Source organism: Ictalurus furcatus, chromosome 16, assembly GCF_023375685.1.
Source record: "Ictalurus furcatus strain D&B chromosome 16, Billie_1.0, whole genome shotgun sequence".
In the NCBI taxonomy this organism is placed as follows: Eukaryota; Metazoa; Chordata; class Actinopteri; order Siluriformes; family Ictaluridae; genus Ictalurus; species Ictalurus furcatus.
The window spans coordinates 18,255,243-18,274,510 of record NC_071270.1 but is presented as its reverse complement, the minus strand read 5'-3'; the positions used below and the strand labels follow the sequence as shown (position 1 = coordinate 18,274,510).

General features: G+C 37.6%; 1 protein-coding gene across 2 annotated transcripts in view; it reads right to left on the bottom strand.

Moving 5' to 3' along the window:
• Nucleotides 1–19,268, bottom strand: part of wrn (WRN RecQ like helicase) — a 38,743-nt gene that overhangs the window by 16,815 nt on the left and 2,660 nt on the right. For both annotated transcript variants that reach the window (XM_053644799.1, XM_053644800.1), the window contains exons 2-23: nucleotides 18,264–18,382; nucleotides 16,536–16,681; nucleotides 16,308–16,456; nucleotides 16,040–16,189; nucleotides 14,682–14,730; nucleotides 14,097–14,202; nucleotides 13,287–13,635; nucleotides 13,098–13,181; nucleotides 11,572–11,686; nucleotides 9,564–9,639; nucleotides 9,257–9,324; nucleotides 8,367–8,475; nucleotides 5,624–5,692; nucleotides 5,444–5,526; nucleotides 5,006–5,112; nucleotides 4,729–4,916; nucleotides 4,458–4,632; nucleotides 3,479–3,660; nucleotides 3,219–3,320; nucleotides 2,715–2,807; nucleotides 642–783; nucleotides 337–507 (exon numbers count right to left, since the gene is read on the bottom strand). In XM_053644799.1, coding sequence (XP_053500774.1) covers nucleotides 337–507; nucleotides 642–783; nucleotides 2,715–2,807; nucleotides 3,219–3,320; nucleotides 3,479–3,660; nucleotides 4,458–4,632; nucleotides 4,729–4,916; nucleotides 5,006–5,112; nucleotides 5,444–5,526; nucleotides 5,624–5,692; nucleotides 8,367–8,475; nucleotides 9,257–9,324; nucleotides 9,564–9,639; nucleotides 11,572–11,686; nucleotides 13,098–13,181; nucleotides 13,287–13,635; nucleotides 14,097–14,202; nucleotides 14,682–14,730; nucleotides 16,040–16,189; nucleotides 16,308–16,456; nucleotides 16,536–16,681; nucleotides 18,264–18,382 — 2,832 coding nt within the window. The remainder of the gene's footprint in view (nucleotides 1–336; nucleotides 508–641; nucleotides 784–2,714; nucleotides 2,808–3,218; nucleotides 3,321–3,478; nucleotides 3,661–4,457; nucleotides 4,633–4,728; nucleotides 4,917–5,005; nucleotides 5,113–5,443; nucleotides 5,527–5,623; nucleotides 5,693–8,366; nucleotides 8,476–9,256; nucleotides 9,325–9,563; nucleotides 9,640–11,571; nucleotides 11,687–13,097; nucleotides 13,182–13,286; nucleotides 13,636–14,096; nucleotides 14,203–14,681; nucleotides 14,731–16,039; nucleotides 16,190–16,307; nucleotides 16,457–16,535; nucleotides 16,682–18,263; nucleotides 18,383–19,268) is intronic.

The following is a 19,268-nucleotide window of genomic DNA, read 5'->3' as shown; positions in this document are numbered from 1 at the left end:
CCACAGCCTATTTGAGTATTGTTGCTGACGATGTGCATCCCTTCTTGGACTCAATTTACCAATGTTCTAATAGCTACTTCCAACATCATAATACACCATGTCACAAAGCAAAAGTCATCTCTAAGTTGTTTCATGAATAATTATAATGAGAGCATATTATAAAACTGTTTGAGAGCAAAGCAAGGCCCTAACCAGTATTAGTATAGTGTTCCTAATCAATTGCTCAGTAAGTGTATACTGTACACTTGTTTTTATTTCTACTGTTTAGTGAAAACAGCGCTGCCATATTATGTTATGTGTTCATTTGAACTACACTGTGTGCTTCAGAAACAGTACCTTGGGAGTGAGTTTACAGAGTGTGCTGAACTTATTATAACCAGAGGCCTCCATGAGGTACTGCTCACTGATGAGCTCACGGCCAAGCGCCCTCCACCAGGCTTCAGACACACCCCTGCCTGCGCCGAACAAAGAGTGCTGCCGAAAGCGATCAGGAACTCTCTGGGAAGTCTGCAAGTATCAAAGAGAGAGACACAATAAGGAAATGAGCTGGCAAAGATGTTTAACCAAATACTCCATTAAGAAGGCATGCAATGGATCCTCCAGCAATGACCGTGTGGTTGTACTGTAGTGTTGAACCTTACTGAGCCACGCAGCAGCAGTATGGGAGCTGTTATACCAAATTTCTCTTCCATCGCACTCACTGCACCCATCAGCTGGAAGGCACACACACCAAAATCCTGAACATCTTGTTCTGAACAGTCCTGGCTCTGGCTTCTAACGGGCCTGAGGAAGTCACAATAACATATTACAGCTAGGACAGGAGAACACTGAATAAATATGTTAGACACTGATGTTAAAATCTCAGGGGACAGAACAATACAGAAGCAAATAATCATAAATCTAACCAAAGTATTTTTGAAAAGCGAACTTTAGAGAATAATGAACATTGGCTCATGTGTGCTAATTTAAGTTGTCAGTCTTCAATGTTTTCTAAATGCAAAACATTATCTATTGTGTTACACCACATCGCTGTTGAATTCTCAAATCTGATTGCTCTGAATGTGTTGATTAATCTTTAATAAGAGCAGCTCTGAAAGTAGAACCGGTTACAAGGTAAATCACAGATTAATAATGTGCTCAGTCTAATACATTATCATTTTTATAGGAACAACTTAAACACTTGTATGGAAGATGCGCCACATAAACAGATTTTTATATATATATATATATATATATATATATATATATATATATATATATATATATATATATATATAAAAAAATAAATAAAGGGTGTAATTGTTGACATGCTTATGTTTTCTGTGAGATGTTTATTAGCGTTTTTGGAAGGAGTCTCCATTGTCAGCAGTAGTAAAGCTGGCTGTTTCAAAGCACTACACTAAAGACTGAATAAAGCTCAAAACTCTGAAATTCAAATATCCAAATAGGATATTTAAAACAAAGAACACATCCCAGTGAACTTGGAATTCCTCAACCCTGAGTTCACATATGACGTCATGGTAACATGGCCCCATCAACAATAAATATCACTTCACTACTTCAAATATGTTTTTAGTAGTATTTACCTTAGATCACTCATTACAAATTAGTTGTTTAAACCTATAACAGTGACGTTAAGAGTTCTCCATTTTGAGAACGTAAATACATCATAAACTCATGATCACTAATATTACCTGGCTAACTTGCTGGTGAAAAAACACATGGAGGCCTCCATGTTCTTTGTAGCCTCAATGTGCACAGCCTGAGAACTGACGTAATTCTGAGTTCAGACTTCCTACTTCTGAGTTAAGCTGAATGCACCATTCTTCCTTATATAAACATACCCACATCTCATTGCATATTGTTGTTATTGTTGAGTCCTGTGATTATTTTAATTGTGTAATTATTCTGTGAACACTGACAGTTAGCAATACTGTACATTATCCTATAACTCTGTGCATATTTTGGCATGAACAATACATGGCATGTTTTTAGAAATGTGGCATATTAACCACAATTTTCCTAAAATAACTAGTAATCTACACACAATTACCTACTCCAAAAGGGATTATGGACAATAACGTGTAGATTGTAGCAAAAAAATAAATAAATAATATGTGTATATTATATATATAGATAGATAGATAGATAGATGAGATTTTAACAGGGCATTTGTAAATGTTGCTATGCACAGTGACATATTAGTGAACACTGCCTGGCTATTATTAAATATTTTAATAGGATTCTCTTATTATTAAGGTTAGACTACCAGGCTAGCAAACACCAGACTTCTCACACTTGCGCGGCATTCAACTCATTCATGGAGCTGTGAGTAAAATTTCAGATGATGCCCAGAAAAAACACACAATGACAACTGATATATACAGTAAGCGACTTGATTATAGAGTAGACGATTAGAAAGAGGGGATAATGAGAATACGAAAATGACATGATAATTATAAGAGAGTGGGCGATTATTGAGAGAGAACAAGGGAAAATCGCTTTAAGGGATTATAGGCGATCGGCTGATTATCAAGAGAGAAAACTGATTATAGAAAATACATGCTGGTAATGGTTATAGTGAGGATAATTGAATTATTTATTGCTTTTCTATTATCAAATAATGCATTATTATTATTATTATTATTATTATTATTATTATTATTATTATTATTATCAGTGTTTATTGTATTTCACATGCTACTGACACATACCCAGCTTTGCAGTTGTCGCAACACTTGCCGGTCCCCATTATACCTGAAGTGACTTTTCGGAGTTGCTTATCCTCAAAATGTGACAAGATCAACCTGCAAAAGTTTATTTTGATAGGAGTCATTGAAATATTTTTTTTTTTTTAAAAAGACCAAAAGATTACAAACACTGTCTTACAAACATTGTTTTATCTTAGAAGAAATTTCTGCTACAAAAAAGCTTTTTTAAAAATCAATAAACATATTAACAGCATTTATTCTAACTCGGGTATTATTGTTAAAAAGTGAAATCTGGTTTGAAAAACATCTGACTAGTGATAAACAATACTATCCTATAGATATATAAATCCAGCAGCATACTATTCTAGAAAAGTAAAATAAGACTATAAGGACTGTTGGACATGGTGAATGTTCTATTATAGGTACAATACAAAGACATGGTTGTCAGGCCAGCACGTTTACATATGTAAATACATACGAAAATTTCCAGGTACATAGTCAACCTACTTCCTTCTGCACTTAGTGGAATTTAAATATTTCTCCATTTTGGCCATCATTTCCATTTTGTAGCCCCTGAATCGGTCACTCTTCGTCTGGTTGAGAAGAAACCTGGGCAAATGGAAGACTATCTTAGTGCTGAGATACAGTCTAATTAGATAGAATGCTAACTTTAGCACACGCTGATTCGTGAAATGTTACTTACAGTATGGTAACAAGCCTTGCAAGAAAAGGACTGGAGAGAATGATTAGCATTAGGAAAGACTCACCTGTTGAGTGCCATGTCGCTAGGTGTCCAGAGAACATGGCAAGCACTGGGCAGTCCGTCTCTGCCTGCTCGTCCGATCTCCTGGTAGTAAGACTCCATCTCTTTCGGTGCTCCATAATGAATGACCTTTCTAATATCAGGCTTGTTAATTCCCATTCCAAAAGCTATGGTAGCCACCACACACTGGTAAGAGCACAGAATAATTTAAAAATGAATGACATGAGTTAATAGGGTCTCATAATGTTTGCTAAAGGATTTAGTGGGTGGTGTGGCCAAATATTTCGATCATGGTCTCACTGAAAATGACCACGCTATCAGCATATTGAGAAGTTCCTCTAATTTCACAAGGACCATATTTACAAGCAGTATTCATTCAGTTTCCAGCTCTGTCGGATTGTATTCTGTGTGGACTGTGTGTTATACATCGTTTTCTCACATAGGAGCATTCCATATGAGTACAACAGTGTGGACAAAATCCATAACTTGGTTTATGATTAACAGGAATATTGGCTCAACCATCATACCACTGGCTATTACTACATTATTTCCTCCAGAAAAGAAACATATTTCTTTCACAAATTTTATTAAATATCTACTGAGAAGAGAAAGCAATACTTTATAACTGGATTGTTGTGAAGTGCTTTGAGTCAGTGCTGTCCATCTGTATTAACTACATACACTCACCAGAGGCGCCAACGATTTCTGCTGATAATTCCACTCAAACGTTTGCATTTGTTGCTTTACCCTGTCTCACCTAATTTTGCTGGAACTGAGAAAGTCTAAATTCAAATGTTGTTTTGTCACTTGCCACTGATGCGTAAATTGCAGCTCCATGTTGCTCACATATGTAGAAAACGAATGATCGCCCGTCACTTTGTTACGAACGTAGGGGTTACATGATGGCGCAAGTAGTTTGGGATAAAAAATTTTCATTTTTTTTTTTTTTTACCAGACAGCAAAAAATTAAAGCAGAGACAAACCTGTATCTCATCTCTCATGAACTGATACTGTGTCTCTTTCCTCTGTTTGATGCCGAGACCTGCGTGGTACACGCCACAGCTGATGCCCAGCTTAGACAGAGCAGTTGACACTTTTCCCGTTTCCTTCTTGGATGGGCAATACACAATGGCTGAGCCTTCAAATTCATAATCACCTCTAAAATAAGATTTCCACAAACAAGAGATATTATCAGCAGTCCTTTCTAAGAAATCAGCATTAACCAAATGGTTTACAAACAAGGCAATGGCACACCCTCTCTTTTTCACCAGGAGTGACTTGAGGTCTTGGATGATGTCACCAGATTTGCGGTTCACATCCAGATAGAGGTTGGGCCGATCGAAAGACGTGCAAGTGACAAGAGGGTTTGCCAAGTGGAGGCTCTTCGCTATGTCGTCCCGAATAGAGGGGCTTGCTGTGGCCGTGAGTGCCACAATGGGAACCTATATAACAGTAGAATAAAAGTATTTCTAAAAAATAAAGACAAACCAAGTTGTACGTTTGGTGGAATTACTACGTGAATGTAACTTACATCTGGAAGCCTTCTTTTCAATTTGCCAAGGTCTCGATAAGCACTTCTAAAATCATGCCCCCACTGAGAAATACAATGAGCTTCATCCACTGCAATCAGACAAACACCTAAAAAGACACCAGACCTCCATAAGTTTTTTCGTTGAATTGAAAACTCATGAGGATTCTCAAATGAAGCTAATATTTGGGTAAATACAAACAAAAAAATGCTAGTCAGATTAGGATGACATTTCCCTAGTCTCAGCAGTCCCAGACACCAAGACATCCAAAAAAAACAATTGCAAATGAAGTAGGCAGTCAATCCCGCCTCATGGCGCCTCGCTGAAAGAAAATGACTGGGTCATGTCTGAAGCATCTTTCTTAAATGCCACAGCTTCCTCCAGACCCACATCACCTGGAAAACAAGGTTAGCCTTTTCAAAAAGCCTGTGTGCGCTTACCGATGGATTTATTCAGCTGTTCAAGCAGACTTATGTTTCCTGAGCAGAATTCCGGTGTCATGTATACGACTCTGAAATACCCCCTAGAGGTCACACACATAGCAAAAAGACATTTAAGAGAAAAGCAAAAAGCAGGATGCTTTTAATATTTAGATCAGATCACAGAATAAGTCAACCTACTTTTGTAAGCCAGCAAATACATTACTAGTCTGTGCTGACCCGAGGAAACAAGCAGGGATGTTGGACATCCTGGAACGCACAAAGATATAAAGAATTCTTCCCTGTTTATTTACATACAGAGCTTGATCTCTAAGATAAGACATTGGAATTGCTTAAGCACTAGAAACACGTTTTCAGCTGCAAGGTACACAGTTAACTCACACATGTACACTACAATCCATTATGAAAAATGCATGCATAAAACTTTGAGGTACATATGAATCTGCCATGTTTGTATTAATGGAAACCTACAAGAGCAAATCGAACCATGCCCTCAATGCTTGATATGGATGGTTTAAAAGAAAACTCTACACTGAAACACATTAAATAAGTTTATATAGAAATACTTGTGATGTGCTTCATGATTCTGGTGCTAATTTGTTGATTTGATTCCTGTGAGAAGCTACCAGTTATCTGGTGTGCTGACGTCACACTGGGAGATTGCTAGCTCAGTTACAATGGCGTTTGATGGGAGAACATTTTCAACAAACACAAGGAATAACAGTCAGGTCTTGCTGTTAGCGCTGAAAAACAAAAGAGCAAGAGCTTCTTTTCTCACTCACCATTTTTTTTACTGATGTGCAAGGTCATATTATTAAGAAATCCAGTGTAGAAGTAGCGGAGACAACAATTCAAGCTTCCAGAATGCGGTGCAGCTATATGACTCGTTAGGTTTGGCTAGTTAGCGATCAATGAGATGACAAGCATTATGGTGCTGAAGGTGGTATTAGTATGTAGTACGTCTCTTAATGTAGAGATGAAATCCCACTGCACCCCTATAATCAGGCAGGTAAATGGCATTGTAGGCAATGAAACCCTTAAAGGGATAGTTCACCCAAAAATGAAAATTATGTCATCAATTACTCACCCTCATGTCATTCCAAAGCAATAAGACTTTCTTTCATCTTCGGACCACAAATGAAGACATTTTTAATGAAACCTGGGAGATTTATGTCCCTACATTTACAGTACATGTAACCAAAACTTTCAAACTTCAAAAAGTTCGTAAAGGTATTGTAAAAGTAATCCACGTGACTCCAGTGGTTTAATCCCATTTTTTAAAAAGTGATATGAATGCTCTGTGTGTGCAAAAAACCCCAAAAATTAACTCTATAAGAACATGAGAGTAGGCGTTCTTGTAATACAACGGGACCTGGAAACGCTGCACTGTTTGCAGCAGAGGGAGAGGGACGCTGTACACAAACCGACATGCATAGAACAATCTTTGTAACAAAGATGTCCGCATATTTTGACAGAGGAGGACTTGCATTTTTTTCATCCGTTCTTGAGAAAAATAAACGTCCGTTCTCACGTCAACACGACACGCATGCGTCATGGTTCTCTTGTGAACACGCATCGGAGATCTATGCAAAAGTGAAGATATTTTGTGAATAAAGATTTTATTTTATGGTTTTTTTCCTGCATCTAAGCATTCATATCGCGATTAAACAACTGGAGTCACATGGATTACTTTTACGATGCCTTTATGAACGTTTTGGAGCTGGAAATTTTGGTTACTTAGACTGTAAATGGAGGGACAGATATCTCCCAGGTTTCATTAAAAATGTCTTCATTTGTGATCTGAAGATGAAAGAAAGTCTTATAGGTGTGGAACGACATGAGGGTGAGTAATTGATGACAGATTTTTCATTTTTGGGTGAACAAACCAAAGTGAAAATAGACCTATGTGCTGATGTAAGAAGCTTAAATAAAAAAACAAACAAACTCAGAATTTCATTAGAATATACGTCTTGGACACTATTGAAGATCACATGCTAGGCATAGGCTTCATGAGACAATATTGACACAAATAACAAGAAAAGTAGATCAGGATTTATAATGTCATAAAAGTATTTCATGGCAACATTATTAATATGGAAAGAGCTGATGGTAGATTGTACCTTAAATGATTAGGCTAAATAAATTTGTTTTATTCACTTCTCCTACTGCTCACTCTTACCAAATGAATTGTACATAAGCGAAAAACAATCGTGATTTTATTTTGTATATTTCCTGATCCTACCAAGATTTTCTGGTTATGCCACCACCAGCACAACATGCAACGTGTTTCTGAATCGTTTTAGATGCAAGTGTGATTTATATCAAGCACAGCACACAGGTGTTGATTTTGTGGTTAAGCCAACCTCGATAGAAACCAGAGTGCACATATAGTGGACATATGATGGCTATGATTGGGAGCTGCTGTGCATTCTAGATATGGTGAAAATGTTGAGCAAGCGAAAGATTTGTCCCTCGTGCCTTGTCTTCGACATATATGCCATAACGCATCCATCTGATTAGCTTAACTTTTTGGACTATTAAGTAAGCATGCTTCGAGACAGTTAGGTTCCCTCTCGCAAACTTCCTGCTCTGTTGCTAAAGGTGTTGCTTAAACTCCGGTGCTGCAGCGCAGTGTGTAAAAAGTGGTAAAGCTCATAATGAATATTACGATACACGAAGTGAGCAGAAAATTCATCTCGCCAGTATTTTGTATCACGATATTCGAGACAATCATATTCTGTCTCATGCTTATAACAAAGATTTATATCAGGTTTATCTGTTATGTCAAGCAAGAAGAAGTCAGTCAAGTGTTTCAGGATGTATAGAATAACATGCAAATTCAATAGGCTGGCCAAATCAAGCTGCTCATACAACCAGGAAAATGTTAAGACTGCTAATATTGAGCTCCCTCAGAGTTACCCACTGGAGCTGCAGCACCTGGTCCTCCATTAGTGCGATCAGAGGGGAGATGACCACGCTGATGTTCCCACAGTACACAGGAGGGAACTGGAAGCACAAGCTTTTTCCATAACCTGCACAGAGTGGTATACATAAAAATAGCATGAAGGCAGAACATCATAAACTCAGCTTCAACCTTCATCATGAAGTTAAAATCAACATACATAAGCAGTTTTACAAAATGCACTTGGCTTATAGCATCACCACAGATTTTTTAGCTTTTAAAGGGGCAGTTTGTAAAAAAATTTTTTTTTTTTTGAGTCCTCTGCATCCTATTAGGCAAACTGCAATTGCAGTGCAAACAATGCACAAGCTTTCTCTTTCACCCTAGCAACATGTTGAACTATTAAAGAAAAGGGTCAGTGGGTCTGCACTATTGGAGTTGGGGCTCATTTCTGGGCCAGAAAAATAAAAGTAAATAAAAGCCTGAAGTAAGGAAACTAGCCAGATCGATTGGAATGAAATATTGTGAATCACAGTTTTGCTTTTCTAAGGTATATTTGAAATTAAATGATGATTACAGATCTAGAAAAAAAAAAATGTAAACCTTACAGACTGCACCTTTAATCTGCCCTGTATTACAGCTTCCCACCTGAGATTTTTATCTTCAGGCATTACATAATTTAAAATGACGGTGCTGGGAGGCTTGCACAGCAATGCATATTATTTAGAAAACATGATCTCTATAAGCTTGCAAAAGAATACTAACAATAAGCTGGCTGAAAATTTGATTATCAAGGTCATTTCTATGAATTGGCTAATTATATGTCCACTACCACAGAATAAGAGGTTGAAATATACAGATAGATCTCAAAAATTCATCACCCTTTCCCAGAAAAAAGGAAAAACCCTTACCAGTTGCCATGACAACAAGGTTATCCCTCCTCTGCTCGAACACGGACTGAATCACTTTCCATTGTACCCTGCAGATGAGTGTCATGTGCTAAATTAGACTTGGCTTCTGCATAAGTTCTGTGAAAATTGCAGTGGTAAAGTGCATGCACAGCCTTTAATGCACTTTCATATCAAAAATAGCACACTGATATAAATTCCTCTGTCAAGTGACACATCTGGGATATTTACTAAAAGTACATAACATGGTTGAAAATCATGAAAGCTTCAAAAAAAAGCATGGAATAAAAATGAGTAGGTGCAGACATACGGTTTAAAATTGTGATGTCCAAAATACATTTTCAGGCATTTAATATGCTCAGGAGCTGGCTGGGGGAAATTTGCATCTAAATGTGGACAAAAAAAAAAGAACAGTTGACACCAAGGACAATAATGACTGTGAGAAATGTCATGACAAACTCACAAACAAAACTTGCATTAAAAAGAGCACTAGTTAGCAATTAAACTCTGCTGAAGGTTGCACTGTATTGTATTGTATGCGTCAGTGCATGCTTCATATAAGAGAATATGACGTTATTCACACAAACGGTTAGTTTACGAATGCCATTTTTACAACTTAAAAGGTTATTCTGCTTTATTTATCTCATAAGTACCATTACATACATTTGAGCATTTAAATCACCTTAATATATTACGTATAATTTAATGTATGTTTTAACAGAAACCTATTGAGGAAAAATTCATTAAAAAAAAAAAAGAATGCTCTTAAGCAACAACATGGATTTACTATTATATCTAATTAAATAAGGACTCCTAGGCATGTACACATCTTCCCAAACACCATGAATAGGAAGCGTACATATAGAATATGAGCATGTGAGCAAGGATTAACAGAGTGTGGTGCCCATGAACTTATAGCTAAAGTACAGACTCACCACACATACTACAGAAAAACATAAGATCCAACCAAAAAAAAAAAAATGACATCATAGATGGACATGGGTCTACAAATGCTGTTCTAGCCCTTACACTGATGCTCAAATCTGAATGCAACTCACATGATGCAACATGTCATGCTCAATATCATTATTTCTGTATATCATAAATGGCTTGTATGAGGACTACATGCAAAACCATCAGAGAATATGTCTAAAATAATCATTGCACACATGTACCAAATAAGGCAAGTCCAAGAAAGGCGGTTGCAAGTAACCATATCAACAGCTGAATTCAGCACCACAGAGAAACACAGCAGCGAAACTTACACAGCAGCAAAACAGACACTGACTTGACAAGCATCACTAGTCTAGTCGTTATCTTAATCATTTGTTGACCACCAATTGGCTGTTGTCCCAGCGCACTCGCCCAATCCCATATACGGATAACCTGGGCTTGTTTGCGGTTTGTGAGTAATATATAGGTTGCATTGTTTGTCTTGATAACTTAAAGAGAGAGAGACAGATGGTGAGGGAACAACTCTTTATATGAACTTTTGTTATGGATGTTCCACTACATATAACTATATACAGATAAAAAGGTACAACATGTACACTCTTACTGGAAGGGGACTCCTTTTACCACACAAAAAATAATCAACAAAGAACTCGCCATGTCTCCAACGGTGTATCTTTTCAATTCCGACAACATTTCCTCGGACAATAATACCATTAGATTTTAACATTCTTAAATGTATCCCGTTATCATGGTCTAATCCACGAGTCCTGTCCATCAAGATGTTGTTAAATCTAGATTGCCAACTGGTTACCACTGCAAAAATTGACCTTCATCATAACACTGAGGAATTTGCAAGAATCTGGTCTCCTTTACAGTCTTATCTGGAGAATGCTGAATAATTATATCATCTAATTTTATTATTACTACTACTGTTATTACTCTTTAGCTATATATTTGTGCACTCTCTATTGTACCTCTCAGATCTGCCTACCATAATTAAGCTTTCTGTGGGGTGCTATAGCTCATTATTTGCTTTTTTTTGTAAGAAATTTAATGTTGGCCCTGGAAATGTAATTGTATAAAACCAAAGAAAACAAAAGAAACAACAAAAAAGTATGTGTCATTGTTTAATAAATAAGAATTGTTATCATGGGCTTATTTCTGTGGGATAAGAGGAATAAAGCATGTTTGGACATGGTACCCACATCACACCACCTAATCATTGACTATTTTCCTATATCATCACACCCAGTCATGCTTTATTCGTATTCCAAGAATACCCTTACAATTCGTTTTTCAGTACTCTTCTTCCTCTAAGAAAATGTGTTTATAGGAAAATAAGAAGCCTGAACTAGACAATTTACCAAATCCTTCATCTTCATCCTCTTCAACAACCTCATCTTCATCATCAGCAATGGCCTCAGCTTCATTAGACTGCTTTTCAATACTATCATTCAGTTTCTCCATTTTTTCAGCACACTATTAAAAAAGAAAAGAAAAGAAAAGAATGGATGAAGTGATTCAGCTGGAGACATAAAAAAGTTTGTTTTGCAAGTTGTAAGCAGAATACATGGAAGCGTATTTGAGATCTCAGCTTTTGCGATCAAATGACTATTTATCAAAGGGAATTTCCTTTCTCATTTTCACTCGCACACCAATTGTAATTTGCCTGTCCAGAAGACCAGCACACTGTTTTACAAAGAGTAATGCAACAGCAGATCCGTGGGCTGAATGTGTATCTTTATAGATAAAGTTCCAATAATATGAGTAACAGATGACTGGACTAGAATTGCCACAATCAGCTGAACTAGGCGGCATCTCCTAGGCAGTGGACAAATATAACTCCACAATAAACACTGCATGTTGGTATTTTGCCAATATGTAGTAGTCTAGTTTTGTTGTAGTAGTCCATCTTGATGTGACACAGAAACAGGAGTCCTTGACATGCCTGTTTACACACACGCTAGGAACACTGCACATACATACATTAAAAAATAATAAAAATCATGCAGATACAGGTCAAGAGCTTCGTTTAATGTTCACATCAAACATCAGAATGAAGAATAAGTGTGATCTCTGTGACTTTGGTTTGGGTATTTCCGAAATTGCTGGGGATTTCACACACACGACAGTCACTAGAGTTTACACAGAACGGTGCGAAGAACAAAAAACATTCGAGTTCTGCGCACTCATGCGCAAAACATCAAACCATGAGGTGGATGAGCTACAACAGCAGAGGACCACATCAGGTTCCGCTCCTGTCAGCCAAGAACAGGAATCTGAAGCCATCATAGGCACAGACACACTGAAAATGGACAGTTGAAGACACACCTGGTCTTTTTTCAGACTTCAGTTTCGGTGCCCATGACAGCCTCAGATACTTCTTGTTGGCTGACAGGAGCAGAACCTGATGTGGTCTTCTGCTGTTGTAGCCCATTCACATCAGGTTTTGATGTGTTGTGTGTTCTGAGATGCTTATCTGCTCACCACGGTTGTAAAGAGTGATTATTTGCAATACTACAGACTTCCTGTCAGCCCAGAACAGTCTGGTCATTCTCCTCTGATATATCCACACACAGGATGTTTTCTTGATTTTTGCACCATTCTGTGTAAACTCTAGAGACTGCTGTGCGGGAAAATCCAAGAAGATTTCTGAAACACTCAATCCAGCCCACATTGTACCAACAGCCATGCCACGATCTACAACACAGAGATCACACTTTTCCTCATTCTGATGTCTGATGTGAACATTACCTCAAGCACTTGACCAGTATCTGCATGGTTTTTTGCAATGTGCTGCTGCCACATGATTGCTGATTAGATAACTGCACCGGTGCTCCTAATAAAGTGGACGCAGTGTGTATATGTGAAAGCAAAAACATGGATTTACCTCAATCATTTCATTATCAAGATCCTCATCACTCTCGAGTTCGTACGACAACTCGGCAGAGTCTTCCAGAGCTGATTTCTCCTTCTTTAAACAGAAGAAGACAGCTGAGCCATTAAACCCCACAAAACCAATGACTTAAGATTTTGAAGAAAATCAACATCAACAAAAAAAATTGCTCAAAACTTGTACCTCGAAAGCTAAAATGGATTGCTCCTCGGTCTCCTCCTGTCTGGCCTGCATCTCCAGCATCTGAAGTTCATACTGAGTGATATCCAAGGACATGACGCATTCCCTCTGTACTGTCTGAACAGGGCTGTTTGTATCCTCTTCCAATGACAATGAATGCTTTACATGGTCTCTGGATGCAGATGTCTGATTGGCTTCAGGACCCACGGTGCTGATCTCAGCACTCTGCAATTTAGGACTGTGATCCATGCTGGCTTTAGAGAAACATTCTTCTGCTAGGTTTTGGTTGCTTACCAGTAGATCTTTAAGAGATGCAACTTGCTGAGATAAGTCGTCCACTAGCTTTTCAGTTCTGCAGGATGAAAATGTGCTGATTATTAATAAATATTCTTCACCCAGTTTGCTAAAGAAATAGTACTTATGACTTGTGAGAATGTTGTGAGGTAATGCTAATGATCAATATTTGAATTTACAGATTTGCCAGTGTAATTATTTATTTGCTTAATTATTTATTTTAGAGTGTACAATGGAAGTGGAATCTAATCTGATCAAGCACCGGTATAACAGTTTATATAGGTAAAGTTTTTCTTCCCCTTGGTCTTAGGCCAAATAAAACCTACATCCCATAATTGTGTATGCATTTCTAATGCTAGCTTACGTTACAGAAACAACCCGAATTCAATGCTGCAGGCTAGAGAAAAAGAGGAAGAAGGAACCAACGCAACCAATGATTAAAATATTGTGGTTGCAAATCCATTATTACTACAACCGGAATGTAAAACACAATACAAACAAAAGTGGTAAAAATATAACCTGCTCGTGCAGTTGAGTCCCTCAGGAATACATCTAGTAATGTCATCAAGCTCTCTGCTAATCTGGCAAAGCTTCTGTTTCAAGCAATCTTGAGTTTTCAGTGAACCTGTACCATTGCAACAAGAACATATTTGGAGAGATGGCTAGCAAATTGACAGTTATAGAGGTGGATGGGGAAAAAAACAATTATGGCAGAATCAGAAATAGTTCAATCGACCAACTAAGTTTTACTATCTGGCCAAAGATTTGTGGACAACTGACCATCACACCCTGTGCTTTTTTAAACAACCCATTACATATTTATTCCCCCTTTGCTTTCCACTAGATTTTGGAACATGGCGGTGGGGATTTGTGCTCATTCAGCCACAAGAGTGTTAGTGAGGTCGGCCACTGATGGCACTCTGTGCAGGACACTCCAGTTCTTCCACTCCAACAATTGTGTGCTTCCAGCTTTGTGGCAACAGTTTGGGGAAGAACCACGCATGGGTGTGATGGTCAGGTGTTATATAGTGTACACGTTTCACTTATTTTCTCTTCTCATATTAAAATAAGCAAACACAACAAAGAGCATGCAGTAAATTTCACCTGGGTTCACCACCATTCTTTCTAGCTTCTGGTGTGCTATGAATCCAGCCTGTAAGGAAATGTGAAGAAGTCACTAAAACATTTTTGGCCTGTCTAAAATTTAACCAAAATATGACCACAAAAATAATCCATGTCGGGCTGGTGTGATACCACCGTAAAGTGGATTATTTTTGTATAACAGCACAATCGTCAGTGTGTTATTCCACTTATAACAGATAAACTTCTTCCATAAATGTTAAATAAGCGTCTCCGAACAAAAAACTTTTACGTTTTACTAAACATCACGTTTGTTAAAATACATTTATTATTGGTCTTATATTATGTGGAGCTTCTGCCATACAAGAGAGTATGTATGAGCTGTTACTATAGAAAAAATTATGTATTAGAAAGAGTGCATTAATATAAGCCTATCGTTCTTGCTACAGCTGGAACTACTGTCCGAGTCGATACATGAAAATACCTCTACTGTAAGCTAGTTACACAAGTTCCAAAAAATTTAATATTTGGTTTATATATACACATAAATAAATAAATACACACTGAATATTACATTTTTAGGACGTTCTGTATTACCAGCTTACAGTAGATGTATTTTGCAGGTTGAATTCTCAAATCAGATTGGTCAGAAGGTGTGCATTATTTTTGTATTATTTGTATGATTGTTTTGTTTCTTTAATCCAAAGTGTTTTACATGAGAGCGAGTATAAACAAAGCATATTCACTAAGAGTTATAGGTATTCTTCCATAAAATGATTGAATAAAATAAACTTTACAGACAATGATTCAAAATTTCCACTTAAACACTAAGTGGAACTATGTTTCTCTCAAAGAATATACACTATATGTTCAAAGTTTTGTTGAACACCTGACCATCACACCCATATGTGGTTCTTCCCCAGACTGTCGCCACAAAGCTGGAAGCAAACAATTGTATATGGCGCCTTTGTATGCTGTGACATTACAATTTTCCCTCACTGGAACTAAGAGGCCCAAACATGTTCCAGCATGACAATGCCCCTGTGAACAAAGTGAGGTCCATGAATACATGGTTTGCAGCAAAAAAAATAAATTAAAAAAAACCTCAAGTGTCCCGTACCCCAGGCCTTCTCACCTGACGTAAATGCTCGAAATCACTAAAGCTCTTGTATCTGAATGAGCACAAATCCCCACAGCCATTCTCCAAAATCTAGTGGAAAGCCTTCCCAGAAGAGTGGAGGTTATCATAACAGCAAAGGGGGGACTAAATCTGGAATTCAACAAGCACATATGGGTGTGATGGTCAGGTGGCCACAAACTCATGGATGCCTCAAGAGATATTTTAAATAAATGAGAACAAGTGCACTGCGTGTCACACTCACATAGGCATCTATTGCAGCATATTGTTTCTGCTCCTCCGTGAGTCCAAAGTCATCCCAGTGACTACAGCGCACATCCTTGTCTTTTAAGATCCGTTTTTTGAACAAGTGTTTGACCAGACCATCCAGGCTCCATTTCTCAACACACTTCAGCTGATTTTTAGAGAAAGAGCCAGAGAAAAAAAGAAAACCGTTGCCGTTTCAAGAATTTAAAAAAAGGATTTTGCTTGGACTTTTTTGTGTATGAAACAGAAGCAAAAAAAAGACTTACTTTCTCATTTGCCAAATCAGAGAGCTCGACAAAATTCTTCAGCCTAATTTCGTAATCAGACAGCAGCTTCCACTTATCTCCTTCGACACCCACCCCAACCTTTTTGATGCTCTCATCCTCCAGAAACATCTTTAGGCCAGGAGGGAATCCTGCAACAGCGTGGAAAGGTGAGTGGGAGGCTACCAGAGCAATCCATAATTCATTTAAGACTGCAAGCAAGCAAGCTACCTGACATCGACGAGATGTGAAAAAGGTAGCATTTCTCCTCCGACGCGCAAAGCTGAACCAAAGCAACCTTCTTAGTCTTCCCCTTGGTGAAAGACGGAGGCCATTCTAAATCAAAGCCCACAGCCGAGCCAGGTGTGAGAGAGGATCTGAGTGGAGATGAAAAGCACACAGGCACAGCAGGATTATAACTACCTTGCAGTGCTGCAACAACTAATCAATAACAATCGATTAGTCGGTCTGCGCATGGCACATTTACTTCATTACGTTACTTCTGTTCCGAAAACACGCATCGGCGATTAAATACTAAAGTTGTGTCCCAAATGAAGTACTATACACTTACACTATGCACTATGTACTCTACAGTCTAGTGTATGAATTTTAGAAAGGTAATATCATCACAAATGGAACACTAGCATTTTTTGTTTTTTTATTAACCTGAAGTGTAAACCGTTTCCTAGTCGACAGCGCGTGATGTCATATGCACGTAATGTGACGCTGCTAGCTTTAGCCTTTATCCAGAGTCATTGACAATAACTTTCTTCAGTTTACTCAATGTTACCTTTTATAAAAAGTAATGCATAAATACTATTATATAACATAAACTTATATTACTTATAAACTCACAGGCTGACCCCCCACCCCTTCAACCTCTGCAGCAATGCTGGCAGCACTCATACGTCTATTTCCCAAAGACAACCTCTGGATATGATGCTGAGCACGTGCACTCAACTTCTTTGGTCGACCATGGCGAGGCCTGTCCTGAGTGGAACCTGTCCTGTTAAACCTGCTGTATGGTCTTGGCCACCGTGCTGCAGCTCAGTGTCAGGGTCTTGGCAATCTTCTTATAGCCTAGGCCATCTTTATGTAGAGCAACAATTCTTTTTTTCAGATCCTCAGAGAGTTCTTTGCCATGAGGTGCCATGTTGAACTTCCAATGACCAGTATGAGGGAGTGTGAGAGCGATGACACCAAATTTAACACACCTGCTTCCCATTCACACCTGAGACCTTGTAACACTAACAAGTCACATGACACCGGGGAGGGAAAATGACTAATTGGGCCCAATTTGGATATTTTCACTTAGGGGTGTACTCACTTTTGTTGCCAGCGGTTTAGACATTAATGGCTGTGTGTTGAGTTATTTTGAGGGGACAGCAAATTTACACTGTTACACAAGCTGTACACTCACTACTTTACATTGTAGCAAAGTGTCATTTCTTCAGTGTTTCACATGAAAAGATATAATCAAATATTTACAAAAATGTGAGGGGTGTACTGACTTTTGTGAAATACTGTATATAAAAAGTATTTATGCATTATTTTTATGGATGCACAAAAAGCACCGAATTAAACTACAGTCTTAAATTAATTATATATATTTGGTGTGTGTCTCTGTGTATTGGGTTCTTTTCAGTCTTATATAATTGGACAAACAGTTGTGTAAAACTTTAGTCTTAAGTTTATATTTGTAACACTCAGTTTGTGGATTTTATTTTAAATAGAATCTAACGATTTATCGTTAGATAATCGGCCAACTAATTGATTATGAAAATAATCGTTAGCTGAAGCCCTACTACCTTGTACAGTAATATTCACTAAGCACGTTACAATATAATATAATTTATCTTATAAAGTACCATGGTGTTATATAATCCTGTATTAAAATCAACCAAGCTTTCATGAATGACTATCTCTGCAATCTTCTCTATTATAGTTAACGAACATTACCTTAAATCCTCTGTTAAAAACGAGCAATCGTTTTTCTCCTGGCTGTATATAACTCTACCACCAAATTCCAGATAGGGAAGATCCTCCTCAATGATGTTATTTTTGTAGATACTCCGTGACTGATGGAGAACAGAAAAACACAAAATAAATAAGTCAGATATAAAATCATACTTAAAAAGGATCAAAACAAGTCCTTGGCGGTTTACAGTGTCCACTCTTATATGCAGATTAGGAGTATTTAAATCTTTGAGCTTTGTTGTTATAAACATATTTTCCTAAGTATGTAAAGCACTTGAATGTAATACCATGCAAATTTGTTCTAACTCATTTGGTTAAGCCAAGATGCCTTTTCAGTGATCACAAACCAAGACTTTGACAGTAAAAACGAAAGCAAAAGAGTTGCAGAAAAACACAGTGCCATGTGCATACACTATATGAAACGCCAGACTTCATATTTACGTAATTATATGCCATATTTAAGTAAACTTGGGTTTTTAATGTAGTGCTTCTTTGATTAAACTGTGTATATTTTGTGTACAACACTTAATTTTTTACTAAATCTTCTATTATTACTGAAGTGCAGTTACTATTGTGTGTGTGTGTGTGTGTACAGTCCAAAAAGTAACAAAATTCATTGAAACTCTGAAATAATAGAAGCTGCCAAGGATTAAAAGAATGTGTGTATATGTTTATGCATGGATAAATTCATCCATCTTCGGTGATCGCGTTCTTAGGGTTGTGAGAACCTCTCCCGAGAACACTGGGTATGAAGCAGGAGTACATCCAGGTCATCTCAGAGCACCAGGGACACACACATTCACATAACATAAGAAGCACTACACTGAAAATCCCAAACCAACACATTCTTTAAACAAAAAGTAGATCACGTGCATAAATAAATCTTTAATTTCACCTTTTACAGTACTGTGACCTAAAATCGTACAGTCAATTGTACTTTTCCCATCTTGTGTTCCACCCCCCATCTGCTTTACTGCGACTGCATCT